The sequence below is a fragment of the Hyla sarda genome, chromosome 1 (assembly GCF_029499605.1).
Source record: "Hyla sarda isolate aHylSar1 chromosome 1, aHylSar1.hap1, whole genome shotgun sequence".
Classification (NCBI taxonomy): domain Eukaryota; kingdom Metazoa; phylum Chordata; class Amphibia; order Anura; family Hylidae; genus Hyla; species Hyla sarda.
Window position 1 is genome coordinate 196,819,436 of NC_079189.1, and position 25,047 is coordinate 196,844,482.

At 43.1% G+C, this 25,047-nt stretch overlaps 1 protein-coding gene across 1 annotated transcript in view; it reads right to left on the reverse strand.

Moving 5' to 3' along the window:
* Positions 1-9,198: 9,198 nt before the first annotated feature.
* The window catches only part of LOC130362400 (alcohol dehydrogenase 1), a 38,244-nt gene continuing 22,395 nt past the window's right edge, over positions 9,199-25,047 (reverse strand). Inside the window, exons 2-9 of the mRNA XM_056566791.1 lie at positions 23,985-24,086; positions 22,267-22,405; positions 21,096-21,183; positions 20,409-20,628; positions 18,491-18,751; positions 18,225-18,360; positions 17,161-17,299; positions 9,199-9,505 (exon numbers count right to left, since the gene is read on the reverse strand). Of these exons, the coding sequence (XP_056422766.1) occupies positions 9,481-9,505; positions 17,161-17,299; positions 18,225-18,360; positions 18,491-18,751; positions 20,409-20,628; positions 21,096-21,183; positions 22,267-22,405; positions 23,985-24,086 (1,110 nt within the window). The 3' untranslated portion in view covers positions 9,199-9,480. The remainder of the gene's footprint in view (positions 9,506-17,160; positions 17,300-18,224; positions 18,361-18,490; positions 18,752-20,408; positions 20,629-21,095; positions 21,184-22,266; positions 22,406-23,984; positions 24,087-25,047) is intronic.

The window sequence follows — 25,047 nt, forward strand, 5'->3', positions numbered from 1 at the left end:
CCAATTCCAGGCTGTGCCATTCAGCCACTATATGGTCTCCTCATGCTTCCGCCACCTTCAGGCTGTGTCATTCAGCCACTATATGGTTTTGTCATGCTGCTGGGCCTGGGACATTACCTAAAAAAAATTATGGTATCACTAGCTACCATAAATCTTACATTTAAATTAGAAAACTCATCTTTTAATTTTTGGGATTGTGAAACCCTATTGTCTCCTCATGCTGCCACCACTTCCAGGCTGTGTCATTCAGCCACTATATGCTTTACTGATTCTGCTGGGCCTGGGACATTACCTAAAAAATGTTATGGTTGCACTAGCTAAATTACTATTAGTTCAAAGTAAACGCCAGGACAATAAACTTGGGAATCTAATATAAATCTTAAATTTAAATTTTAAATATTGCCTGTGGAATTATCACAAGAATCCAATGAAACAGCTTGGAGCGATAACAATGAACCTTTACTGATTAAATTAAAAATGTGCACTTTCACAGTATGTGGGGCACTGAGAGCAGGGGCTGGAACAGGTGGTATTTTGCCTGGCAGAGGACCGCAATGCTCACCAGAATGGGTAATCAAAAAATGTAAATAAATGCAAATGAATGTGAATTCAAGTAGAAAAAACAGACATGGTCGCACATCTACATTTTGTATTTTGATCTAATTGCTTCTCAGCATAAATTCAAAAACTAACAGGTTGTTTGTATACATTTTGATCAAAAGGTACAAGCCCACTCGCCATGTCAAGGACACCTAATTAGAGTGGGTTCCTAACGTCCCTAGCATAAAATGGCGTAGCACTGGGCGGCGACCACCACCGCCACAACACCAGTGCTCAGAGGGGGAACGACCCACTGGCAGAGCGGCCCCAATGCCAATCAAACCAGTCCCTGGGTCGCACCTCTCCACAGACACGGTGCCACAGCAGCAATGGACGCCGCACCACACCAGTGTCAACAGGGTGTAAAAGCTCACTTGCCATGTGCTCCCAGACAGACTGGGAGAGTGCCAGAAATGAAAGGGCCATGTGTAGCTACCTGCTATTTATATAGGGTTGGGCTGAGGGGGTTGGGCAGAGTGCAGACACAAGTAAAAACAAAAAAAAGAGGGGATAGAAAACACAATGTGAATTCAAGTAGAAAAAACAGACAGGGTTGCACATCTACATTTTGTGTTATGATATAATTACTTCTCAGCACAAATTCAAAAGCGAACAGGTTGTTAGTATACATTTTCATCAAAAGGTGCAAGCCCACTCGCCACGTCAAGGCCACCTAATTAGAGTGGGTCCCTAACATCCCTAGCATAAAATGGCGTAGCACTGGGCTGCGACCACCACCGCCGCAACACCAATGCCCACAGGGGGAACGACCCACTGGCAGAGCGGCCCCAATGCCACTCAAACCAGTCCCTGGGTCGCACCTCCCCACAGACATGTGCCACAGCAGAAATGGACATGGCACAGCACCACACCAATGTGAACAAGGTGTAAAAGCTCACATACCATGTGCTCCCAGTCACACTGCCAGAAATGAAAGAGCCCTTTGTAGCTACCTGCTTATAGGGTTGGGCTGAGGGGGTGGGGCAGAGTGCAAACACAAGTAAAAACAAAAAAAAAGGAGGCGATAGAAAACACATGTGAATTCAGGTAGAAAAAACAGACATGGGCGCACATCTACATTTTGTATTTTGCACTCTGCCCCAGCCCAACCCTAGATAAGTAGCAGGTAGCTACACAGGGCCCTTCCATTTCTGGCAGTCTCCCAGTCTGACTGGGAGAACATGGTAAGTGAGCTTTTACATCCTGTTCACATTGGTGTGGTGCTGGGGCACCGTGTCTGTTGGGAGGTGCGACCCAGGGACTGGTTTGAGTGGTATTGGGGCCACTCTGCCAGTGGGTCGTCCCTAGGGACGTTTGGGACCCACTCTAATTAGGTGGCCTTGACGTGGCGAGTGGGCTTGTACCTTTTGATCAAAATTTATACTAACAACCTGTTTTTGAATTTATGCTGAGAAGCAATTACCGTATTTATCGGCGTATAACACGCACTTTTTAGGCTAAAATTTTTAGCCTAAAATCTATGTGCGTGTTATACGCCGATACATCCCCAGGAAAGGCAGGGGGAGAGAGGCCGTCGCTGCCCGCTTCTCTCCCCCTGCCTTTCCTGGGGTCTAGAGCCCTGCTGCCGGCCCTTCTCTCCCCCTAGCTATCGGCGCCGCTGCCCGTTCTGTCCCCCCGTTCTGTCCCCCTGATTATCGTGCCGGCGCCGATAGCCAGGGGGAGAGAAGCGGCGCCGACAGCCAGGGGGAGAGAAGGGGCAGCGGCACCCATTGCCGGCACAGCTGCCCCGTTGCCTCCCCCCATCCCCGGTGGCATAATTACCTGGGTCGGGTCCGCGCTGCTGCAGGCCTCCGGCGTGCGTCCCCTGCGTCGTTGCTATGCACGGCGTGGCGCAATGACGTCATGCGCCGCGCCGTGCAGCGCATAGCAACGACGCAGGGGACGCACGCCGGAGGCCAGAGCAGCGCGGACCCGGCCCAGGTAATTATGCCACCGGGGATGGGGGGAGGCAACGGGGGCAGCGGCACCGGCAATGGGTGCCGCTGCCCCTTCTCTCCCCCTGGCTATCGGCGCCGGCAATGGGGCGCCGGCACCGATAGTCAGGGGGACAGAACGGGGCAGCGGCGCCGATAGCCAGGGGGAGAGAAGGGCCGGCAGCAGGGCTCTAGACCCCAGGAAAGGCAGGGGGAGAGAAGTGGGCAGCGACGGCCTCTCTCCCCCTGCCTTTCCTGGGGGTATATCGGGGTATATACGCGCACACACGCACCCTCATTTTACCATGGATATCTGGGTAAAAAACTTTTTTTACCCAAATATCCTTGGTAAAATGAGGGTGTGTGTTATAGGCCGGTCCGTGGTATACCCCGATAAATATGGTAGATCAAAATACAAATGTAGATGTGCGACCATGTTTGTTTTTTCTACTTGAATTCACATGGTGTTTTCTATCCCCTCCTTTTTTTTCCCTTGTGTCTGCACTCTGCCCCACCCCCTCAGCCCAACCCTATATAAGTAGCAGGTAGCTACACAGGGCCCATCCATTTCTGGCAGTCTCCAGTCTGACTGGGAGCACATGGTAAGTGAGCTTTTACACCCTGTTCACACTGGAGTGGTGCAGCGTCCATTGCTGCCGTGGCACCGTCTCTGTGGGAGGTGCGACCCAGGGACTGGTTTGAGTGGCATTGGGGCAGCTCTGCCATTGGGTCATCCCCCCTGTGGGCACTGGTATTGCGGCAGTGGTATTTGCCGCCCAGTGCTACGCCATTTTATGCTAGGGACGTTAGGGACCCACTCTAATTAGGTGTCCTTGACGTGGCGAGTGGGCTTGTACCTTTTGATCAAAATGTATACTAACAACCTGTTAATTTTTGAATTTATGCTGAGAAGCAATTAGATCAAAATACAAAATGTAGATGTGCGACCATGTCTGTTTTTTCTACTTGAATTCTAAATGCAAATTCAATTTAATAAAAATTACATAAAAAATATGCCACATCCAGATGCTCTGCGGCAGTTATTCTAATAGCGATGCCTGTAATCTGCATGTCATACTGAACAACAGTATTATTTCACTAACACAACACACTCCCTATGCTTGTTAGGACAAGGCAAAGTGTTCTAAACCCTTATTGAGCTTCTCTGTAGGCCAGAAATAGCCGTTTTTAATAGCGATTAAATGAACCAAATTTTTGGGAAAATTCGGTGAATCGTCCGAAACTAATTTTTCCGAAATTAGCTCCTCTCTAATTAAGATTTTTAGAACAGGAGGAGGAAAAAACAAAAGTGCAAAACCTTGCAGGTGAGTTTTCTTCTTATCTCTGGTCTCGTGCTTGCTCTTTGTTTGTCTTTCTTTTCCTTTTTTTCACAAGTGTGTCCCTGTAGTATAGCATCTACTTCTGTTTTGCCTTTGTTTTGGAAACTACAGCTCCCAGGATGCCTCGTAGCCTGTCTCCTCTTTCAGTGCCTTGCCCAACTTGTTTTGCGTGGCCGCCCAGGCTTGTTTGTGGCTGGCTGTTTTTTTTTCCCCCCTTTAGCACACCCATTCCCCACCATGCTCATTAGTATACTTTGCCTTTTTTTTTTTTCCTATCTGGTCTGGATGTGTGCTTAGCATTGGATGTGAGGTTAGCACATTGTCAGCCCAATCATCTGGGTCTGTGAAACGTGACCAGGATGTTGGCCAGTCAACATCTGTTACCATGCTTGGCTGTGACCTATCAGATTTGTCCTTGCCGTCTCTCTGTGTTTACACAAGATGACAGCGAGAGGATGGATGTCTCCTCCCGCTGTCAGGCAGCCCTGAGCCCGCGGCTCACAGTGTACTGAATATCCTGTTTCAGTGCTGCGGCTAACATGTAACCCCTTCCCCGTCACGGGGATCGTGCTCCCGCGGGGGGAATCAGGGGAATAGTAATTCGGGGATCGGAGAACAGAAGCTGTCACCTCCACCTGCAAGCACTGAAAGCCAGTGATCCGCTCGCGGCTCACCCTGGCTTTCTGCTCTGCAGCACCCGCGGCTCACACTGGCTTTCTGCTCTGCAGAGCCTGCAGCTCACACTGGCTTTCTGACTTTCAGTGCTTGCAGGTGGAGGTGACAGCTTCTGTTCATGGGGAGAATGGGCTGCGGCTCACAGTTAACCCTTTATCCGATGCGGGGACATCACTTTTAGGGGGGGGGGCAGAGCAACGCCCGTGGGTCACATATGATTAGTTCCCCGATGGGGACAGCGCGCTGTGGCTGACCATTTGTTCCCTGATGTGGGGACTGCGGGGTGAGAAGCTGACAGTGCGCCTGCGGAAGGAATCATGATAGCACTGCGACTGACATGTTACTAATTCCCCCGCCATGGGGACCATGCGCCTGCGGAAGGAATCATTATAGCCGATTCTCCTGATTCCCCCCACAGGCGCACTGTCCCCATGGCGGGGAAGGGGTTATATGTCAGCCACAGCGCTGATGCAGGGTATTCAGTACACTGTGAGTCACAGGGACAGGGCTGGCGTGAGAGCGTGAGGAGACATCTTGTACTGTGCGAAAACGGAAAGGAGAGAACGGAACTCCCAACCAATCACGGATGAACATCAATTCAATGAATATTCATTACAGGGGTGTGGAAAAGGTATGAAACTATTTCAGGAGAAAAAATACAGCAACGCCTGCAGCACAGACGTCTTGTCCACAATAGTGAACAAACATGGCCGCGAGTGTGGACTACAATTAAAAGCAACCAGAAAAACTACTGAACTTTTGTCACAGAAAAGAAGACAGTGAAGGGGTGCAGCATGGGGCCGAGCTGGGTGGGCAGGAAAGTGTACCAAGGGGCTGGGAGTACTTCACTTACATATTTGAAGATTTGAGTATAACTGAGAACAGGGCCCTATATCAAAAAGGTAAACAGCGCCAGAATCAGCGTCACTGACTAGCAGGTTAGTGCAGGTGATGCTGGTGAAAGATTCCCTTTAACCCATATGTTTGCCTTTTTTCCAGACATATATGCATAGGGAGAGGGGGTAGCTTTGGAATTTGGGCCTAGTGGTGAGCTCACTACTCATGGGCCCTTGGGGCATTCTAGCAGCACAGTATGACAGGTGGACCCCCCCCTCCCCTTCCCCATAGGTATTTGTAGAGTAACCCCCCTTCTCCCCTAACCCATAGGTATATGTAGAGTAACCCCCCCCTCTCCCCTTCCCCATAGGTATATGTAGAGTAACCCCCCCCGCCCTTCCCCATAGGTATATGTAGAGTAACCCCCCCCTCTCCTCTTCCCCATAGGTATATGTAGAGTAACCCCCCCTCCCCTTCCCCAAAAGATTCTCACCTGATATCCCACGCAGCGATCTCCTCAGCTGCAGGGCCCGCGTCTTCTCCCCTCCACAGTACAGGTGCCGATGAGTGACGTCACCGGCGCCTGTACTGCGTGCTGCGTGGGGGTGGAGGTCACGTCTCCTCTGTGTAGCTGCAGATGCGGCTCACACAGAGGAGACACCTTCTCCTGTATGTGCGTGTATCGCGCATACAGGAGAAGGCAACGCTGTCTGCTGGGGTTCTGGGACGAGTGTCCCGGATCCTCAGTAGTGGTGGCGGCGGCGGGTCAGTCCACACCTGGCACCCCCCTTGTGAGCGGCACCCCCCTTAGTACGCCAATGTGTGGGCTATTTTTATTTTGTCCATTGCTCGAGACCTAACCTTAGAAATGTTTGCCTTTATATGTGGAGTCCTATTTGGGGTCTGGTGTCAGGCTAAAATCGCCACCTGGCCGTTATGAATAGCTTCTACTTTTTTCATCACTGTACATAGGAATTTAAAACAAAAATGAAACAAAAAAGAAAAAGAAACACAGCCGCACATCCACAATTTTTATTTTGATCTACTTGCTTCTCAGCATAAATTCAAACACTAACAGGTGGTTAGTATACATTTTGATCAAAAAATACAAGCCCACTCACCATGTCAAGGCCAACTATTTAGCGCCGGGTGGCGGTCAATACCACTACAACACCAAGCCCACAGGGGGAGCGACTCAGTGGCCAGGCAACCCCACTGCTGCCCGACCAAGCCCCTGGCTCCGGGCCACACCACCCCACAGACAAAGCATCACAGTAACAGTGACCGCCGCAGTGCAACCACACCAATGTGAATACCTACCAAGTGCTCCCTGCCAGTACGTAGGAATTTAAGTTGTGAAATGTTAGGGGAGTATACATTACAAATGGTGTATTTAACATTAATAATAAGACACTGAATGTTTAGGAATCCCAGATCCACATGGCATGTAAAATAGCAGAATGAAACTGTGTTTCTAATAGCAGTTAGGATGGATGCCTGCTTTTCTGCAGTGGCTGTTGGCTGTAAACACATGGGGAAATAGTTGGCGGTTCATTTTGGGATATTAGAGGATATACAGTGTGTTTCCCTAGTGAGTATAACATGAGAGCTCCATCTTGGAGGTAATAAGAGTGGTGAGCAGTAGTGATATGGAATTGGCTGTACAGATTGATGTGGAGTCGGGGGAGGGGAGAGCTGCAGGAATAACAAATAAGACAATAAAACAACCTACCCAGCAAATGAATCACCATAATGCTGTCTCTGTCTCTACTTCTCCAACGATCTGCTTCTCTTAAGCTCCACCTCTTCGGGTTGGTCCCGTGGTTGGGCCCAACCCCTGATTCTTCCACTCAGTTTCTGACCAGGCTGATGTCCCTCCTCACAGGCTGATAGCTCCCTTTGATGCAACAGGAGGAAGGGATCAGCTGTCAGTCACCGGGTGCCTCCTCTCCTCCATAACTAAGTGGCGATGAGGGGATAAGTACTTCTCCCCTGACTCTGAGCAGTAAACTTCCTAATAGGTTCTACAGCTGTTGCAAACTAGAACTGGCATCATGCACAAATAGAAGGTCATGATTGGAGTCGTAGTTTAACTAGGCACCTGGTCCTATTCATCGTCAAGATACAAGACTTTGTTAATATGCAAACAAGGCTTACGTACCGAGACAGTGTTAGCAAAAGTCCAAGCAAGTCCAGTCTACAGTATTTCCTTTTTATCAATATTCCAGAGTGCTTGGATCCACCTACACCATTTGACTGACCAAAACATAATTTTCTGATACTTTGTCAGGAGATATATGCACTTTATGGGGGAGATTTATCAAAACCCGTCCAGAGGAAAAGTTGCCCAGTTGCCCATAGCAATTAATCAGCAAGCTTCTTTCATTTTTAACAAGGCCTCTGCAAAATGAAAGAAGCGATCTGATTGGTTGCTGTGGGCAACTGGGCAGCTTTTCCTCTGGAAAGGTTTTGATAAATCTCCCCCTATGTGTCTACAATATGTATGACCACCCAGTGGATCTGATGCAGCATGTTGAGGTTTGTCCTGGTATGTTGCTATGTTATATCGAGTTTGTAATATGTGTTTCCTAAGAAATTGGACCCCAGTGTAGGTCACTAATAGATTGAATCTGTGTTATGTACTCCCCCTGAGGTCCTGCACCTTTCTGCAACAACAGATGCAAACTTAGATGGACAGACTTCAAATGTGACAGATCCATAAAGGTATATCAGGCTGAATCTGGTGCATCTGAAGACAGTTCAGTTTGTCTGTATCAAATATCATTTTGCTTAGTCTGTCTGCTTTTGGAACATTTAGTTCCGAACGCTGTGCGGGCGCTGCGGGGGTCAGCCATGCCCCCTCAATGTAAGTATATGGAAGGGGCCTCCCACATAGACTTGCATTGAGAGGGCGTGGCCTGATGTCACAAGGGGGCATGGCCGACACCCACAGCACCTGCACAGCGTTCGGAACTAAATGTTCCGAACGCAGACGGAAGGCTGTCCAGTGGAGTACTTCTTTAAATGTGCAGATCTAGAATTTGGTTCACTTTCTGGCATTTCTACAGGCATGCCGTTTTTCTACTATGTCACCCAGAAAAGGGACAGAAGTCCTAAAAGTTTTTTGTGCCAAGTATGCTGTAACTGCTCCAAAATTCTGCCACATTTCCAAAAGAAAATCTCGGCCGATATATCAGCTATGTCTCGATTGGTTTTTGAATTTATAAAATTATGTACGCACCTTTTTGGGAGTCATAAAATTGACTCTATAATATTTTTGCAGACCACTATCTGTGCAGTTCAGGGAATATTTTATTGTATTCAAAGACATCACATGTTTAATAAAGCTTACATGAATTAATACTACAAATGAACACATGAAATACTGTGATCTATCTCAGAGAAAAAATGCCTCTTTCTTTACTTTCAGTCTTTCACTGCCCCCTCCCCCTTCAATTAAAGGGGTACTCCTGTGGAAAACTTTTTTTTTTTTAATAAACTGGTGCCAGAAAGTTAAACAGATTTGTTAATTACTTCTATCAAAAAATCATTATCCTTACAGTATTTATTAGCGTCTGTATATTACAGAGAAAGTTCTTTTGTTTTTGAATTTCTATTTTTTTCTGACACTGTGCTCTCTGCTGACACCTCTGTCTGTATCAGGAACTGTCCAGAGCAGCATAGGTTTGCTATGGGGATTTGCTCCTGTTCTGGACAGTTCCTGATACGGACAGAGGTGTCAGCAGAGAGCACTGTGGACAAAAAAAAATCCAAAAAGAAAAGAACTTTCTTAGTATATAGCAGCTAATAAGTACTGGAAGGATAAAGATTATTTTTTAATAGAAGTAATTTAAAAATCTGTTTAACTTTCTGGCACCAGTTGATAAAAAAAAATGTTTTCCACCAAAGAACCCCTTTAAGGGTCCTCCAGCAAACGTATCCCCTCATGCACTGCCAATGGTAACCCCAGATATAAACAAGTACAGGGCACTTTTAGTCTTATAACAGATAATAATTAAAGTTTCCCTTTAATGAACATTCAATCTTGCAGATGATTTTAGTTTCTTCTGTAGATGCCAACCAAAATAGACTCTTCAAAGAGACAACACTGTTCGGATACTAGAGAGAAAATACATTGGTTACAGACATCTACAGTTCATATAGTACTAAACAATCTACTGTGTATTCATTTTTCACTACATGATATATTCAGTGTGAACATATTTATCTATAAATAAATAATCCCTCTGGTGAATAATGCGAATATATTAGCTATATATTCGAAATTACAAATATTCACTTATTTCCGCATATGCGCATATGCGAAAACTCACATATGTGAATATTCGTATACTCCTTTTCCCTTGTGGGCGAATAAGAATGATGCAAATACACTTGTCAGAGGTTATCAACAACATCCCTAGCAACCAATAGTAAAGTTGCCTACCCCCTCACTGTTTTCTTCCTCGAATACACGAATATTCGCATATATGAATATTCGCATATGCGAATATAACGAATACAAGACGGATAGCAAATATAAGACGAATATTCGTCTATACATTCGCGAAATATCGCGAATTCGAATATGGGCAATGCCGTTCATCACTACAAATAAGTATTAGCAATCAAATGATTGCTATAGATAGCCCCCTATGGGGACATAAAAAGTGTTAAAAAAAAAAAAAAAGAAATAAAAAAAAATGTAAAAAGGAAAAGTAAAAAAAATGTGAAAAATTCCCTCCCTCAATAAAAATGTATATTGTCCCTTTTCCCCCATTTTACCCCCAAAAACCATAAAAACATTTTAGAAACATATTTGGTGTTGCCACGTGCACAAATGTCTGAAATATCAAAATATAACTTAATGACCCCGTACAGTGAATGGCGTAAACGTAAAAGATTAAAAAAAAATCCAAAATTGCTGTTTTTTGTCACATTTTATACAAAAAAAAAAAGTGATTAAAAAGTTTCATATACACAAATGTGATATCAATAAAAAGTACAGATTATGGCGCCAAAAAAAATTAGCCCTTATACTGCCCCGCACATGGAAAAATTATGGGTAGTCAAAATAGGGCGATTTTAAACTACTGATTTTGTACAAAAAAGTTTATAAATTTTTAAAAGCAGTACAATAATAGAAAAGTATGTAAAGATGGGTATCATTTTAATCGTATTGACCCACAGAATAAAGAGAACATGTAATTTTACCATAAAGTGTACAATGTAAACACGAAACCTTTGTTGTGGTTTTCATTTAAATTTCCTCACTAAAAAAAAAATTTTTTTGGTTCACTGTACATTTTATGGTAAATTGAGAGGTGTCATTACAAAGTACAATTGGTCACATAAAAATCAAGTATGGGTCTGGGGATGGAAATATGAAAGAGTTATGGATTTTAGAAGGAGGAAAAAACGAAAACACAAATAAAATTGGCCTGGTCCGTAACTGCGTCATATCGGGTCGGTCCCGGCAGCCATCAACAACTGGGACCCGCGGCTAATACTGGACATCACAGATCGCGGTGATGCTCAGTATTAACCCTTCAGAAGCGGCGATTAAAGTTGACAGCCACATCTGAAGGGAAACCAAAAGCATCCTGGCAGCTCACGGTGAAATCAAGGCATCCTGAACAGCTGGCATGACACCAGGAGGATCCCTACCTGCCTCCTGCATGTCTGATCGCCGAATGACTGCTTCGTGCCCGAGATCCAGATGCATGGCAGTGAACAGTGTAAGAGATCAGTGTGTGCAATGTTATAGTCCCCTATGGGGGCTATAACATTGCAAAAAAAAGTGAAAAAAAGTGTTAAAGGGGTGCAGAAATTCCGAACTATGAAAATATATTGTTAATTAAACCGCACGGTCAATGGCGTACACGTAAAAAAATTCCAAAGTCCAAAATGGCGTATTTGTGGTCATTTTTTTATGCCTTAAAAAAAAAAAAGAAGCAATCAAAAAGTCCAATCTAAACAAAAGTGGTACCGATAAAACCTTCAGATCATGGCGCAAAAAATGAGCCCTCAAACATCCACATATGCGGAAAAATTAAAAAGTTATAGGGGTCAGAATAGGACATTTTTAAATGTATAAATTTTCTTGCATGTAGTTCAGATTTTTTCCAGAAGTACGAAAAAATCAAACCTATATAAGTAGGGTATCATTTTAACCGTATGGACCTACAGAATAATTATGCAGTGCAATTTTTACTGGAAAATGTACTGCGTAGAAATGGAAGTCCCCAAAATTACAAAATCATTTTTTCTTGAATTTTGTTGCACAATGATTTTTTTTCCCGTTTCGCCATGGATTTTTGGGTAAAATGACTAATGTCACTGCAAAGTAGAATTGGTGGCACAAATAATAAGCCATAATATGAATTTTTGGGTGGAAAATTGAAAGGGTTATGATTTTTAAAAGGTAAGGAGGAAAAAACAAAAATGCAAAAACTGAAAAACGCTGAGTCCTTAAGGGGTTAAAGGGGTACTCGAGGGGAAAACAAATCCTTTAAAATCAACTGATGCCACAGAGTTGAAAAGATTTGTTAATTACAATTATTTAAACATCTTAATCCTTCCAGTACTTATCAGCTGCTGTATGTTCCACAGGAAATTGTATTTCTTTCTGGAGTTCTTTTCAGTCTGACCACAGAGCTCTCTGCAGACACCTCTGTCCATTTTAGGAACTGTCCAGAGCAGGATAGATTTGCTATGGGGATTTGCTCCTACTCTGGACAGTCCCTGAAATGGACAGATGTGTTAACAGAGAGCACTGTGGTCAGACTGAAAAGAACTCCAGTAATAAATACAACTTCCTGTATAGCATACATCAGCTGATAAGTACTGGAAGGATTAAGATTTTTAAATAGAAGTCATTTACAAATCTGTTTTACTTTCTGGCACCAGTTGATAAAAAAAAAAAATGTTTTCTAGAGGAGTACCTCTTTAAGGTAAAAACGGCCTTGGTCCTTAAGGGGTTAAAGTGAATGGAGCCAAGTTGTAAAACCACAGATATGGAGCTGTTTTTTCTATTCCTGGATAACCGCTTTAATTTCTTAATATATCTGTGTAACAGTGTTCTGTGAGTCTTTTACAGTGCTCCAAATTCCATGCTTAGGCAAATATTAAATTGCAGTTACCTGTAGTCAAAACTAAGGTGAGCTTACTGCACATTTAGTTCCATGATATACGATAAGGTCCTAAGTCCCCCATAGGTAACAGTAATTTCAAATGCATAAATCAATAGTACAAGCACGTATAGGAAACTTTTTAATGTATCAAAAAAGCTTATTTTTTCCTCCCATAAAGCTTCTTTCCACCACCCCCTTTCTTGCTAATCCTTCACTCACAAAAAGTTCAATTATGTTTTTACAAAATAGAATAACAGCTCATTAAGAGTTCAGTTACATGCTGCTTATACAAGTCTATGGAAAGGAAAATGGTGTGAGTTCAGGTAATTTTCTTTTCCTTACCCTCTGTCATTTACATTTAGTTTATATAAATATAGCTATACATGTAGTTATATGTATATCAGTGTTCATTCTTTGAGAAAAAAATGTATTGAAGATGATATCATAAAAACAAAAAAGAGGGGGCATGGATTGGCGCTTGCCGGAGATGGCCGCTTGATCTGGGAGCTCCGTGCACTTCTGGCGACTAAAGCGACTGATAACCCGCTCAGTTTGTTTATTTGGCTCCTATCTCCACCTGCCGACTCATCATGTCTTCTAGGTCCCGCAGGAGGGTGAAAACAGGCAATAAATTCCGCAAACTCATGCATTTTTACGCTCAATCAGACTCGGGAGGATTTAAAGATGGCGCCGGTGCGCGTTCCCCGGTAGGGCCTGACTCTCCTGAATCACAAGACCAGCTACTCACTGCAGCAGGGGGCCGGCAGCGGAGTGCCTCCATGCCACCTTCGCCTCTCTTACCTGTCTCAGCGGCTGGTCTACTGGACCCGAGATCCTCTGATGGCTCCAAGAGGCCCTCTGGTGGCGGTACCTCAATGTCTTCCCGGCTACGCCATCTTCCGGAAGTCCGGCAAAGCAGAGGCAGCGCCTTTACAGGGACAACGAGCTGCATCCCGAGATGGAGGTGAGAAATTCCCTGTGTGCCGTGGCCGACTGTTTAGTGAACCAGCCTTCCTCCAACGCACCAGTCACTGAATTGACTCTTTTTGTATCTATTTTTTATCTATTCCGCATACTGCCTATTAAAGGGGTTCTCCCTTGCTTATACTGTTTTTTGTTATTATGTTTGTGTGTTATTTGTGTATAAGTATGTGTTTTTTTATGTGTGTTGTGATTATGTATATATGTATTTTCTTACCTTTTGTGAAGATCCGGAAGCTGGTCCCTTTTTCTTCCAGTGGCTTGCTGTGTATCTCGGCTTCCGCCATGTTGTGTTCGGTAAGTGGGATGTCGGGGGGTGTGTTCTTGCTTCTGTCCTTCCTATCTTCTGACGTCTGAGGCAAATCTTTTCTTCCTGTTTCTTCCGTGGCTCAGCGACGAATCTGCGGCCTTTTTTGTTTGTTTTTTTTTAACCAATAAAGTTTTTTTTGTCTAATTGACAAACTGTCTGCGCATGCGCGAGTACGCAAGTGCTATGCTAACAGCGTAGCGTACATTAGGTCTACGCTTATAGCGTAGCTTCGTGCAAGTGCAGACAGTTTGTCAATTAGACAAAAAAAACTTTATTGGTAAAAAAAAAAAAACTACCTGCGCATGCGCCAGAAGAGGCCGCAGATTCGTCGCTGAGTCACGGAAGAAACAGGAAGAAAAGATTTGCCTCGGACATCAGAAGATAGGAAGGACAGAAGCAAGAACACACCCCCCGACATCTCACTTACCGAACACAACATGGTGGAGGCTGAGGTACACAGCAAGCCGCTGGAAGAAAAAGGGGCCAGCTTCCGGATCTTCACAAAAGGTAAGAAAATACATATATACATAATCACAACACACATAAAAAAACACATACTTATACACACATGACACACAAACATAATAACAAAAAACAGTATAAACAAGGGAAAACCCCTTTAAACCTCCTCTTTCTTTTTTCCATACACTACGCCATCTACTATCGGCATACATATGGGCGGGCTGCAGACTTGAGTAATGTACTCAGTGATCACGAAGCATAAAAGTGTGGGAGGACTGGGTGTTTCTGATTTACATAGATACTACACAGCTACATTAATTTCCCTGCTGCGCCCCTTCTGGGATGGGTGTTTGGACATTCAATGGGTTCAGATTGAATGTCATGTCATGTCAGTGGCCGACCCTCGCAGTCTGCTGTTTCTTCATGGGTGGGGGTGGCCATTCCTGTGGGAGCTTCCCCTTTCACAATAGCGGGTCTGTCCAGTTGGGCATATGGCCATAGCATATGTTCGCTCTCATCTGTGGCATGCAAGTTGGACGCTCCCATGTCACTACTATCATTGGGGGTCCCCGACCTAGATATTTGTAAATGGATGTCCTGTGGCCTCTCCTCCCTCTCTCAACTGTATAGACAGTGCTCTCTTCTACCATTTCCTGTTCTTGCCTCCGCTTTCCACCTACCTCTTAACCAGTTGTTCACCTACTTACGGATTAAACACTTCCTGGCTTCTCATTTCTCCTCCACTTCCTTTTCCTGTCCTACTTTATTCCTGCTATTTTTCTTGCTGTCGTGGAGGCCTTAGACCTATCTATGAAGCTTTAGTGGGTCATATGGAACTTGAGCTCACTGGGCACATGAGGGCTTGGGAATTGGAACTGAACCACACTTTCACTCTGGACCAGTGGTCTAGGGCCCTCAGGCATACTCACTCATCTCTAAAGTCTACATCTCAGGTGGAAGCTGTAGTGAAATCACATTTAAGATGGTATTATACTCCTGTGAGATTGCGGGCCATGTTTCCTTTGAGTTCAGATTTATGCTGGAGAGGCTGTTTGGACAAAGGAACATTACTACATTTGCTGTGGGCCTGTCCCTGAGTTACTGGCTATGGGGCGGAGGTGAAGAACTTAATTCGCACTTTAACCACCCTCCCTTTTACACTCACATCTCAATTGGCCCTGCTCTTATTAGACTTGCAACTGCTGCCACCTGCAGAATGACCCCTGGTGTGTAAAATTTTAGTATCAGCCAAACTGGTTCTTACGTGTTATTGGAAATTGCAGTTGGTGCCTGACATAGCTGAGCTTATCCTTCTTATTCACCACACCTACATCCTAGAGGGGATATGGGCAGTGGGAAGAGACAGGTCACGTCAACATGATGCAATATGGGCTCCTTGGGGCCTTAAAGGTCCACGTAGATTGCCAAACTAGATTACTAAACGAGACCCAGGGCACACCCAGGTGAGGCAACGGACAATTGATTGCTTGATAATCATGTGTTCAAAGTATTTACACTTCTTGGATCTACTGATTGTTTATGTTTAGTTATTATCAGTTATACTTTACTGCTACTGCTCTACATTTCATCCTTGATTCATGGTATGTTCTTGTACCCTGTCCTTTTCTAAGCTACCTCCCATGCTGTTCGCATATCAACTCCATATCAGGATAGTTGTACTGTACTTGAGACATTTTCCATGTCTTGTTTTCGTTATATGCCATCTGTTTGCGGCGTTAGGCCAATACTTGTGTTTCTCCCTGATATGTCCATGATGACTATTGTGCATTGCTTTGTATTGGCTATATGATGCAACATGTTGCAAAAAATTCAATAAAATCTGTTGAAACGTAAAAACAAAAAAGAGCTACTGTAGGTATTAGATCTCACTTCGGGGCTTGATTCGTGACTTTGACTGTTCACTACTGCTCTTTACTGCCCTCCATGCTACTGCTGCATTTTAGAGTGTTCTGTACTGATGCAAAAGAGCATGACCCCTTCTTTTGTGTATGGGAACCACCTTAAAAGGTTAGGCTCTACCCACTAGCTCAGGGATAACTGAAAGGTAAATATGAGGCTTACAGAGATTTTTACACTTGGGGGAACAAGGAACCCAGCCAGTGGTCACAAGACAAAGCTTTAACGGGAAACTGACATCAGTTTCACCCACACTAACTTGTTAGTATAGGTGTGTAGAGCGGGTGACACTGATGATAACCATACTTACCTGTCCCTGTTTCATAGTTCTGTTGGCTCATGACCTTCCTCATTCAGGCGGCAGGCTTGGTGCTTGGGTGGAGCTTCAGGAGCACCCTGACATCACTGCCGCTGCTTCTTTACTGGGTCCTGCTGTTGATTCTCATACATCCCTGCACCCACCATTTTAAAATGATGTTTGGGTACACTAATGGGCTGATGCACAGATGCAGATGCCAGAATTTCAGTGCTCTTTGAAGGTGCTGGCTGCACAATGTATTGAAAAGACTCCTCCCCGGCATGAAATGGGATTTCTTGGTTCAGATCTTCTTCTGAGCATGCTCAGTTGTAATAACAGATTACAACAGACATAGCAAATAAAGGATTACATAAATGTGCATCCGTCATCCATATACTTCAAAATGTATTATATCCGTTTCTCTTCTGTTTTTTTTTTTTGTTTTTTTTACATATACTTAATACTGCATGCACCATCTTCCTTTCAGTCAAAAAAAAATGGAATAGAAACATAACAGGTAAAAAAGCAAGCTAAAGGATTATAAAGCAATCACTTTCACACCAATTGGACTGTTTTAAATCCATTAGCAAAAGTCAACAACAGATCTTACTAATGGAGTCCGACTGCAATGTGAACGAGCCCTAACTTAGTAATTGTAAGACCTAAAGCTCACCTCTCTCCTTTGCGCAGAAGTTCAAATCCTTCATTGATCTTCTGAAATGGTAATTTGTGTGTTATCAGCCCATCAAAGTCAAATTTCTTATTCATATAATCAGACACAAGTTTTGGGACATCATCTTTACTCTTCCAACCTGTCCCAAAAAACGGAAGGTATTTTTAAGTATAATACTGCCCTTTTATATACTGTATGGTCCTTTTAATTTGATGTGAGCCTTTGTGAATATAGAGATTGTGATGAGATTTTATGTGTCTAAAAGGCAGATATTGCAATTTTCTGAAAACAATTAGTAATGTCATGTAACACATTGAGCGTGTGAACTGCATAAAAAATATTTGTGAAAAATGTGATGCACAGGCTCAGTCATTGCCTATACATGATGTTCTCTCAGGCATAAAAGCTGTCCGACTGTGACCACCATGTAAACCTGGTGGTGCTTGACTGCCATGTCTGTGCTCTAACAGAGTAGAGAATCCTCTTATTCCAGCCGTTTAAACCCTTATATGCCACGGTTTATAGTGACTGCAGCATATAAGGTGTTTGACAGTAGAAAGCAGCTTAACCCATCAGTGCTTGTCTTCTGCCAGTAAGTTTTCATGACAGCCAGGGGGCTTAAAAATGGATCCCAGGTCCGCTATAGGCATCTACTTATTAAACAATTAGGCCGTACCCTAAATTACCACATGATTTTGTGGTAATAAACTGCAATCTGACTGTATTACCATAAACATATTCCCAAAAAGAAAAGAAAAAAACACCCATTTTATCATTTTATAAATAAATAAAAAAATTAAAGTTATAATACAGCTACATAAACAGAATAAAAAAAGCTTTGAAAAAAAATTGCTTGCTTCTTGGATATCTTTAAGAGGTAATAGAAATTATGTATGTATGCATTGCCTGCTGTGCTGTTGTCCAGTGAAATGGAAAACAATTATTACAACTATTATTATTGGCACATGCTTACAGTATGTTTGTGCTGTTATCAATGGCAGTCGCTACCCACAAGTTATAATACCATGCTCTAATGAGGGAGTTTCTTCTATATAATGCTTTACCTCCAAAAACAGCTCCGGTCAGAACACGCCCAGTTAAAACTAGCAATGGATCAAATGTTATAGTAGCATCTGAAGGAGCTAAGCCTACAATCACAGTTTTTCCACAGCCAAAGTGACTGGATAAAAGAGCAGATTTCTAAAAGAAAAACACAAAAATACGCTAAGAATTAAGAAATGTGACTACTTTGTGACAGTCAATATTGGTTTTAGCCAGCATTTAACATTTCATCTTTAGATAATGCTAACATGTTTTGTCATTAATTTACCATGACTCCAGTATTTCCAATGACCTCAAAGGCATAGTCCACTCCGTCATCAGTCATCTCTGCCAACAATTCATGGATAGGACGGTCATAATCCTTTGGGTTGATACATTCAGTGGCTCCAAACTCTTTGGCTTTTTCAAATTTGTCGCTGTTTATGTCAACTGCAATAATCCTGGAAGCTCCTGCAACTTTACATCCAATAAGGACCGACAAGCCAACTCCACCCAAACCAAATACTGCACAGGTAGAGCCGGGTTTAACCTGTAAATAAAACAGTAGAACAGCTACTACTACTAGTAGTAAAAATTCTACTCTGCAGTATACATCATCCAAATCTATAGGTAGATTATTAGCTATGATACATAACAGGAGAGGTCCACAATATTAGAAATCATAAATATTAGAACACTAAAGATATAGTCACACCTGATATTTGTTACAAAAATGGAGTACATCTGAATGAGATTATTTTTGTTGCATGTGTATGGATTTCTGCAAGCCCTATTCGTATGAAAAACTCCTCCAGAGCACTATATAAAAGAAGACATTACTTTCTTTGTTATTATAAGACTCATGCTCGGAAGTTGTTGGGTGTCATACAGCTGCCTTGGCAACTGTATCGACCAGCATGAATTACGTCTCTGCTCACATCTTTTTAGAACAGGCAGGAGACCAATTCTGGTCTTCCATTTTAAGTGAAAAGCTAAATCTGTCATTTAGAGGGGAAATCCTGTTCTTCATGTAAATTACTGTTCTGTGCCTGTCTAAGTCCATGTGAATAGGAGGATAAAGTGAGGACAAAGCGCGTCAAGGTTTCAGCTCTAAGAAGGAGTTTTTCGTTTTAGTCAGTAGATAATAACAAGATATAACAGGGACCCCTCTGCAATACACTAATCTAATCAGTGACCTATGGTAGGTCATAGTGCTTTCCTGTGTATGGCCCATCCAGGTACGCAAACCTTAGTTTGTGAAAAAAAAGAGTATAAATAAATATAGCAAATGGCAACAAAAGATACAGCGATCGGCACTTCCCTTCACGGCTAGCAGCTAGGCATATGTGACCGACTAATGCGAATAGGAGAAATGTCCCAGTCATGTGGTGCACCATCTACCTCCTTTTGGTGCTGACACCCCTAAAGAAGAGCTTTGCAAACATCCAAACAAATTCTGCAAAGAGAAACAAGCGGGGGAGCACTCACGGAGTCCACTCACGGTTATGGTGCCAAAAACTTCTTTATTCAGGTGCAGATTAAAACATCAGCTGGACGCCAGGTTCCCGAAGCATGGGTTCGGGAACCTGGCGTCCAGCTGATGTTTTAATCTGCACCTGAATAAAGACGTTTTTGGCACCGTAACCGTGAGTGGACTCCGTGAGTGCTCCCCCGCTTGTTTCTCTTTGCAGAATAAATAAATATAGCACAACAGCAAGCAAACCCATGTAGATTCTCATTAGTAAAGAACAAGCTAAACTTTAAACATCTATCATCCTTTGCATTTGCACTAGTCACTACATATACATACGTTAATACCACAGAGACTTTCCATTTAGTAAATCTGCTGTAAAAGTAAAGGGACAGTGACCAAATATCCATTTATCTGGTTCAAAAGCTGTAACTTTCCAAGCTGTAATAAAAAGACTGTGTTGTATTGGATTTGCACGAGAAGTTATCCATAAAGAGTTTAAGGATTACTACTTCCAGTTAGCCTACAGCTTAACACTCCACACAAAAGCATTAAAAAGGGATGGACCACAGCCAACATTTTTACCCTCCCATAGCAATGGTAAATGTATGATCACTGGGGACCTCACTGATCCTGAGTACTCTGTTCGAATGGAGTGTCATTTGAGCATGTGCACATGCGACAGACAACATCTTCAACTAAATTAATTATGTATAAAACTAAAACATTATCTTACCTTGGCAATATGTACAGCAGAGCCATATCCGGTGGAGAATCCACAACCAATGAGGCAGACCTTATCCAGTGGAGCATCTTTGTGTATTTTAGCAACACAAATTTCATCAACCACTGTGTACTCAGTAAAAGTGCTGGTACTAACGAAGTTATAAACAGGTTTCCCCTTGCAGGTAAATCTGGTAGTGTTGTCCAATAGCACTCCGTTATATTTTCCAATGCTGTTTAAGAAATTAAAGGAATTTGTAGATTGCAAACTATTACTCTCCATATTGTGTTGGTAACTATGACATGAGGGTTTGGAGTAGATGTTACAGGACTTTCCTATAAATTAATGAACTCCCAACCAAATAAAAGGACCAACTTCTAACAAAGCTAAAACCTTTATGATCCTGTATGGAATGTCAACACAAAATAGACAAATATTTGAGATGTAGAATAGATTACTAAAGATTGTTTTATATTGAGTCACTATGTACTATAGTATAGTCTAGTTTGGCAATTACCAATTCTAACACTGCAACTGGCCCCACATATTATTCTCTGTTATAATTCAATTTTTCTCAGGTTCCCCTCATTTTTAGGCACCAGTGCTCAGGTAAAACTCTGAATGTACCTTTCTACCCAATATATCTTCATCCCTGGGTATAGGCAAGTTGGCATATCCTTAAGTTAACTCAATACTTACTCATTTTGGTAGCAAAGATTACTTTCTGGATTCACACAACATCTGCATTTTCCACACTGAGGAACAAACAATGGGATGACTTTGTCTCCTACAGGAAAGGAAACACGAGAAAAAATATATTGTTTATTTATTGTTTAGCAAGCCAAATTATTTTTACATGTCCTCTGCAGTGGTTCAACTATTTGTGGAGATCTTTAATGTTAAAAATGCTTCTCTATCTGTAGGCAGAATGTTATAAAGAAAAAGCCCAACAGATTGATGTGTAATTTTGTAGGAAAATATTTACTGATTTATTGTAATTTATTGATTTAAATTCCGGTTTTCTTCCAGAAACAGCTCCACAGTTTGTGTGCGATATTGCATGTTCCTTAAAGGTCAACTGTAGTGCAAGACTTTTATATATTGCTGTGCCCGGGCTGCAAAAATAAACAAAATAAACTTTAACATACCTTCCTACGTGCCCCCGTCGGTCCGGTACCGGCCTCACGGTCCAGCGGTGCGAACCTCATTCAACTTCCTGGGGACGGAGACGTCACAGAGCCGTCGGTGTATCACCGGCCGTAGCGATGTCCCTCCTAGACCGGTGATAGGCTGAGCGCACTGTCATGTAAGAGGCTGGCCAGAGCTCCTTACATGACAGTGCATTCAGCCTATCACCAGCCGGGGCGGGACATCGCTGCGGCCGGTGATATGAGATTGCATACATTAAATATCTTAGGGTGCAGTGATCAAACACCTTCTTACAGTTTCTTGATATGACCTCCTATTCCCACGATATGTGGGTTTATGGTTTGTATGACAAATCAGGGAATCAGTTAGATGGACGTGAACCTAATTTTTATACAGAGAGAAACTATCAGGTGATGGGCGGGATTATACAGTCAGGGGTGCGTATTATCCATACACACTCCTTGGTGTTGAACATTCAACCTCCTGACTGTAGAATCACGCCCATTACCTGTCCCTTCACTCCCATTATTAAAATTAAATTCACGCCCATCTGACTGATTCTCTGAATTGTCAAATTACTAAGCCTCTTAGCTTGGGAATGGAAAAGTGTATCAAGAAACTGTAAAAAGGTGTTTGATCAGCACACTCTATGCTATTTATTCCTTATAAAATAACATTTTTGAGGGTTGGCCATAAGTTCCCTTTAAATCACAAGCCTTACCAGGTTGCAGATTGGTCACCCCTTTACCAACACTCTCTACAATGCCAGCAGCTTCATGGCCCAGTATCAAAGGGAACTTCACATTTAATGCACCGCTTATAACGTGGTCATCTGATCGACAAACTCCAGTCGCCACAATCTGCAGGAATACATATTATTTTACTGTACAAAACAGCATACCTTAGGGTTACATTTACAGTACATATTGCTACAACATTTACATTTAAGGTCACCTAAATAGAAGGGAAAATTACTCCTGACTGCCAGACTTCCAAAATATAAGTGGATACATAAAACTAAGCTTATTATTCTATTTATTACCTATATCCTATTTACGGTATATCCCCAAGTGATAAACAACACAAAAAAGTCCCATATGCTCCAATAGAAACCCTGGTAGATAGGTCATATGTGTGGTGGCCCAGTACAGTTCAGGAGTTGCACTCCTGTACCCTTACTGTCCTGTCTGGTGGACTCTATTGCAGTGTCCCCTGAGTCCCCCCCCCCCCCCCTTAAGCTGTGTATTACAAATGGTTAACATATGACTTGTATCATCTATTGCAATGTATGTATAATGTTATGCACCTTTAAATGTTGTTGCTAAGTCGTGTAACCAGGGAAGGTGTCAGTGACCAGATGACTTGTGGGTGACCTATACGACCCCTCCAAAGTTTCCCCCATATGAGGAGCTAGCTAGTTAGTCTTATCTTAGCTACAGTAAAGTCAAGACCTGAGAGAGTGTCTGGTGTCCTGAGGAGACCCAAGGCCTACCATTAAAAAAACGCTTCTACTAACCAAGTGCCCCACAGGTGTAGGTCAAAACCTAGTAAGCTACACAAGGGGTGAAGTCTAGTCAGTCCTTGTCAAGTCAGTCAAGATCAGTCTGCCTAAATTCAGCGTGGTCCTGCAGCAATGAATCCAAGTCCACTACAAGTCCCAGCGAGCCCGCAAGTCTCTAAAGTCACTGGTCACCTCTTTGGCACTAACTGAGTTTCAAAGACTATTCCATCTGTCTGCCGTTGTTCCATAACTTGGTGTCAGAGTTATTATTTGCCCCGTGCCTAGGCCAGGATCCAGCGGCCATACCTTTGGGTGTTGTAGAGATAAAACCATGCCCTGGCATCCCAAACACAAGGGGTTATTGCCATCTGCCCCTAGGGTAATAACATCTGCCCTCATCACACCCTCACCACATATAGTAATTCGGATGTAGGAAAGACTTGATATCATAAATAAATAATAGGCTAGTTCTTGCCTCCATTGGTGACTTGCATTCATGTAAGCTTGCTAAAGTTCAAAAATATGAGGACTTGTCTTTGGTAACCACCTCATCTATTCTTCATACCTTCTTATATACATAAAGGAAATCAACACTTCAAAGGAGATGTTATTTAATAGAAGAAAAAAAACTACCACAAGAGGACATCAAAAAGTTGTGAATGATAAATTCATGACCACTGTAAAAAGTTAACCAGACTATGGCATAGCTACACAATTTTAGGAAAAGTATCAGAGGCAGAAGTTGTAATGAAAAGTCTCCCAATGAAGAGTTAAACCAATGCTAATTCCCCTTATATGAGTCTTCTAAGATCTCTGTAAAATCTAACTGTGAACCTGCTTTTGGGTGATATTTCAGTTTCAGAACTATTGCACATCCCTAGTAGAATTATATCTGATCTTATTAATTTAATGAAATTATTATCAAGTATAAATATTACCTTTATGCGAACTTCATGAGCCTTTGGAGGTGCAACTTCAATCTCTTCAATGCTGAGAGGTTGTTTAGGTCCCCAGCAAACTGCAGCCTTACATTTGATGACCTAAATATTAAAGAATGAAATAAGCTGGAGATATTCAGTTTTATCATGTCAAAAATAACATCAGCTGAATTTACCTATTCACATTTGCCTTTTGTTCTGGATATGAAAAATGAATTCCATTTGTTATGCTCTTTGTGCTTTTACACCATACTTACCTAAATGAAAGACTCTGATTCCCTATTTGGTGAACATTCCCTGGTAAGTGGCAGGGGTTAAACTGTACTTGTTGTTGACAAAAACCTTTTATAGAAAATACCATGATGTGTATATTTGTAATATACATTGGTAACAAATTTGCATATTTTTGTCCAGGGCTCTGTGCAGTGAGGACAAGCAGGGCTCTGTACACTGAGGACAAGCAGAGCTCTGTGCACTGAGGACAAGCAGGGCTCTGTTTACTGAACACAAGCGGGGTTCTGTACACTGAGGACAAGCAGGGCTCTGTACACTGAGGACAAGCAGGGCTCTGTACACTGAGGACAAGCAGGGATCTGTGCACTGAGGACAAGCAAGGCTCTGTACACTGAAGACAAGCAGGGTTCTGTACACTGAGGACAAGCAGGGCTCTGTACACTGAGGACAAGCAGCGCTTTGTGCACTGAGGACAAGCAGGGCTCTGCACAGTGAGGACAAGCAGGGCTCTGAACACTGAGGACAAGCAGGGCTCTGTGCAGTGAGGACAAGCAGTGCTCTGTGCAGTGAGGACAAGCATGGCTCTGTGCACTGAGGACAAGCAGGGCTCTATACACTGAAGACAAGCAGGACAAGGGGGATGGGGACAAGGCGTGGGCCTAAAGGATCTACACTATCCCTGAATTGCCCTATTCTTTAACCCTAAAACCTAGGCGGGTGGCCGCTGTCACGATGCCGGCTGGCAGGTAGTGGATCCTCTGTGCCAGAGAGGGATTGGCGTGGACCGTGCTAGTGGACCGGTTCTAAGCCACTACTGGTTTTCACCAGA